The sequence below is a fragment of the Condylura cristata genome, unplaced genomic scaffold (genome assembly GCF_000260355.1).
Source record: "Condylura cristata isolate star-nosed mole 26May11 unplaced genomic scaffold, ConCri1.0 scaffold00008, whole genome shotgun sequence".
Lineage (NCBI taxonomy): Eukaryota > Metazoa > Chordata > Mammalia > Eulipotyphla > Talpidae > Condylura > Condylura cristata.
Window position 1 is genome coordinate 25,793,192 of NW_004567109.1, and position 3,497 is coordinate 25,796,688.

Sequence of the window (3,497 nt, forward strand, 5' to 3'; positions counted from 1 at the left end):
CCCCCCGTTCCTTTATGCTCCTGCTATGAGTGAAACCATCCGGTATTTTCCTTTTTCTTTCTAAGCACGATCCCTTCCATCTCCATCCATGTTGCTGCAAAAGGCATGTGTTTATCTTTTTTGATTGCTGACTAATATTTCATTGTGTTTATGTAATACATCTTTTAAATCTAGTCATCTACTTTTGGACATTTGGGTTGATTCCATGTCTTTCCTATTGTAAATAAAGCAGCAATAAAAATGAGGGTGCAGGTGTCCTTTTGAATCAGTGTTTTTTTGTCTTTTGGGTAGATACTTAGGAGTAGGATTCCTGGGTCACATGGAAGCTCTATTTTTACATGAGTTTATATTTTATCAAATTATTGATAGCCTATCATTTTCTGTACTAAAAGCACCAATAACAAAAAGCACCCAAAAAATTGAGTGTACATGTTCATAATTTTATATGTATGCATGATGTATTACTATCTAAAGAAAAATAGATTAAATTAAGGAATTAAGATTTTTAATGATCTGTTTTGAAAATTTATATAAAATTGACTTTATTGTTTTTTTTTGAGGTAACATTGGTTTATAATATACAAATTTCAGGTAAACATTATAGTGCGACATCTTTATACCCTACAGTAGCAAACTGACCACCAAAGTACTAGTTTCCATCTGTCACCATACAAGTGACCCCTTTTGCCCATTTTACACTCTTACTACTTCCCTTCCCCTGTGGTATAAAAGTGACTTTTTACAAGAACTGGGGTACAGGCCAGAGGTGCAGGGGGTGAGAGGATTTACCAGAGACAGTGTGAGGAGCAGAACAGCAGATTGACTGAAACACAGCTGCTGAGGGGAGCAGTAGGTTGGTCAAGAGAGGTCTGCCACACCATGTGGGTCACCTCCCTAGCTTGGGATCGAACTCTGCTGCAGTGGCTGTGGGCAGCTTTGTAGTGCTGTGTGTTTACCTGCTGGGCCACCAGGGAGGATCCAAAAGTGAATTTTTTAATAGGAACTTATTATATTTTTTTCCTTTACAGGTTTTTGATGAAGTTGTGAAGATCTTTGACAAAGAAGGCTAACTTTAAACCTGAAAGCATCGTAGATACCATGCTTGAATATTGCTTTGATAGCTGCTATCACCACCCCTTTTAAGGCAATTCTAGCCTTTCATAATTACATCTCAGTAAATGGTGGGAAAGTATGTAGAAAGACAAATTACATTTTTTTTTCAAATTACATTTTCTTCAGTTTTTTTTTTTTTTGTTTTTGTTTTGGTCTTAGATGTAGACAGTAAATTTGGGTCTAATTTATCTTAGCTATGGTGCTTGCAAAACAGGAGGATATTGGCTATTGTTTTTATTCGAAAAGAATATCCCTTTTATAATTTGTGCCTTTGTGAGCAAAACTTTTTAGTGTATGTGTATATCCCTTTAGTAGTTACAACATATTAAGTGTAGGGATACCCTCTTCCCCTCTTTCTTGCAGGTTTTAAATTTCCAACCTACTAAGTGAATTTGTGGACCAAATTCCAAAGGAAATTTTTGTGTAGTTAGTTCTTGTACAATGTGTTTGGTAAACAAACTCACAAAATGAATTCCTAGAAGTGTTTTAGTATTTATCAAATAACTGACCATTTCCTATAGAGCGGTACAGAAACGTTGGGAGGCTTTGTGTTATACCACAACTTGTACAAAGTTGTGTGATAGGGGATATTCTTTATTCCCGGGGATGGGATTTACAGGGGGGCTTCAGAGCCTGGGAGAATTGTCAACTTTATTCTGACATAAATCTGAGGGTAAGGAGCAAGGACCTACATCTAATAACACGTATTCCTTAAGAGTGGAGCCTTGAAATGTGTATATTAGATGGATGGTAAAATGATTCAGTTGGCATTTTAGTAACACTTTAAAAAATCTTTTTGGTTTGTTTTCTAGACTAAATATAGGATTAGTAAAAAGAAATCTAATGGTTAAATTTCCCATTTGTATTTTATTTTCTTGAATACTTTTTTTCATAGTTGTTTAAGAAGATTTAAAAATCATTGCACTTTGGAAAAAAAATGATAAATATATCTAATAAATGGTTGATTCCCTTTCTGGCTACTTTTATTTAGTAAATTGTTTTGGGGCCATCATGTTGAACCACTGAAAGATACAGCATTTTAAAGAGTGTATAGAGACGTAGGGAATTTTCTATTAAACCTATTGTTTCTTTAAAAATTTCTGAGAAATTAATTTTTGCCTTTTTCTGCCATCACAAATACAAAGTGGGGTCCAAGGTTCTTGACATGATGTTTATTAAAATGTTTCTCATTTTCAACACTTATTCTGTCTTTCAGGGTTCAATCAGGCAAGAAGTTTTGTCTTTGTATAATTAGATTTTATATTTAAAGTTATTAGGAATATCGAGGGTAATTTATGGATGTTATGTTATAAAAGACTCAATTGTTTTTATGTGTGATTGTGTTATGAAATTCACTTATTAATGATAAATTTCTTAACATATTGCCATTAGAAAACAAAATATCCATAAGTACTGTAACATACCAGCCACCAAAATTTGTATTGCTATTATCTTGGTTTCTGTGAAGCAATTGAAATGAATTCTGATCTAGTGATTCAGTCCAGCCAGGGTAGGAACATTTTGCTGGTGGTTTAATCAAACAGCTGTAATACTAAGCAAGAGTATGAAGAATAAGGTTTTGAGGGCATCACGCCTCACATAAGTGAAAACACGTATGAGGTGGGAATCTAAATATTTATATTGGCATTGTGAAGACAACCTAAGGTTTTTAAGAAGCCTGCTAAGGTCTTTAAGGTGCTTTGCTTTTTTTCATCGAATATCTTTCTGTGACATTTGAGAACAGAATCCAAGAAACATAACAAACGCTAACTTATAAGGCTTTGCTTTTTAAGTAGAAGAATATGTTGGCAATATTGAGTTTAGTGGTTGATTGAGATAAATCTGTCTTCACTAGTTTTGGCTATTCCTTTTGTTAAAGATAAATTCACTGAGAAGATTTTGACATTCTTGAAAGAGTCCTATGGAAACATTGCTTTTTTTTTTTTTTAATTAACATTATTTCCATTCAGTGATGTTGGATGTATATGAATTATTTAGTAAATAATCCCAATAAATTTTGTGCTATAGCCTTTGCTGTTTGCTGGTTCAGATTTCTGTTCTTTAAAGCATACGGAAGATCAAGAAGCATCATATTTAACATATGGGCCCTTGCACAGCAGAAATAGTTCAGGATCCAGGAGAATTTTCTGCTCTGTGTGTTATGTTTGTTGGCGTCTTGAATTAAGCAGAAAGCATGAGTTTATCCCTTTTCTTCAAGAAGTAATCTGGCTTGGGGCACAAATGGCCTATTTCATTACCCGCCTGCAGCGTCAATTGCTTGTCTCTTTGAGGGGGAAATTGGCAGCAGGCAGTCTGTCTCAGGATGCAGGTTTTTTTGTGGGCTTGTGGCTTTGTCCATGTAATTTAAGTGGTTGCCTGACATT

At 34.5% G+C, this 3,497-nt stretch overlaps 1 protein-coding gene across 1 annotated transcript in view; it reads left to right on the forward strand.

Moving 5' to 3' along the window:
- CMPK1 (cytidine monophosphate (UMP-CMP) kinase 1, cytosolic) overlaps positions 1-1,965 on the forward strand; it is a 7,981-nt gene extending 6,016 nt beyond the window's left edge. The window contains exon 6 of the mRNA XM_012722118.1: positions 1,029-1,965. Within this exon, the coding sequence (XP_012577572.1) occupies positions 1,029-1,070 (42 nt within the window). The 3' untranslated portion in view covers positions 1,071-1,965. The remainder of the gene's footprint in view (positions 1-1,028) is intronic.
- Positions 1,966-3,497: the final 1,532 nt, after the last annotated feature.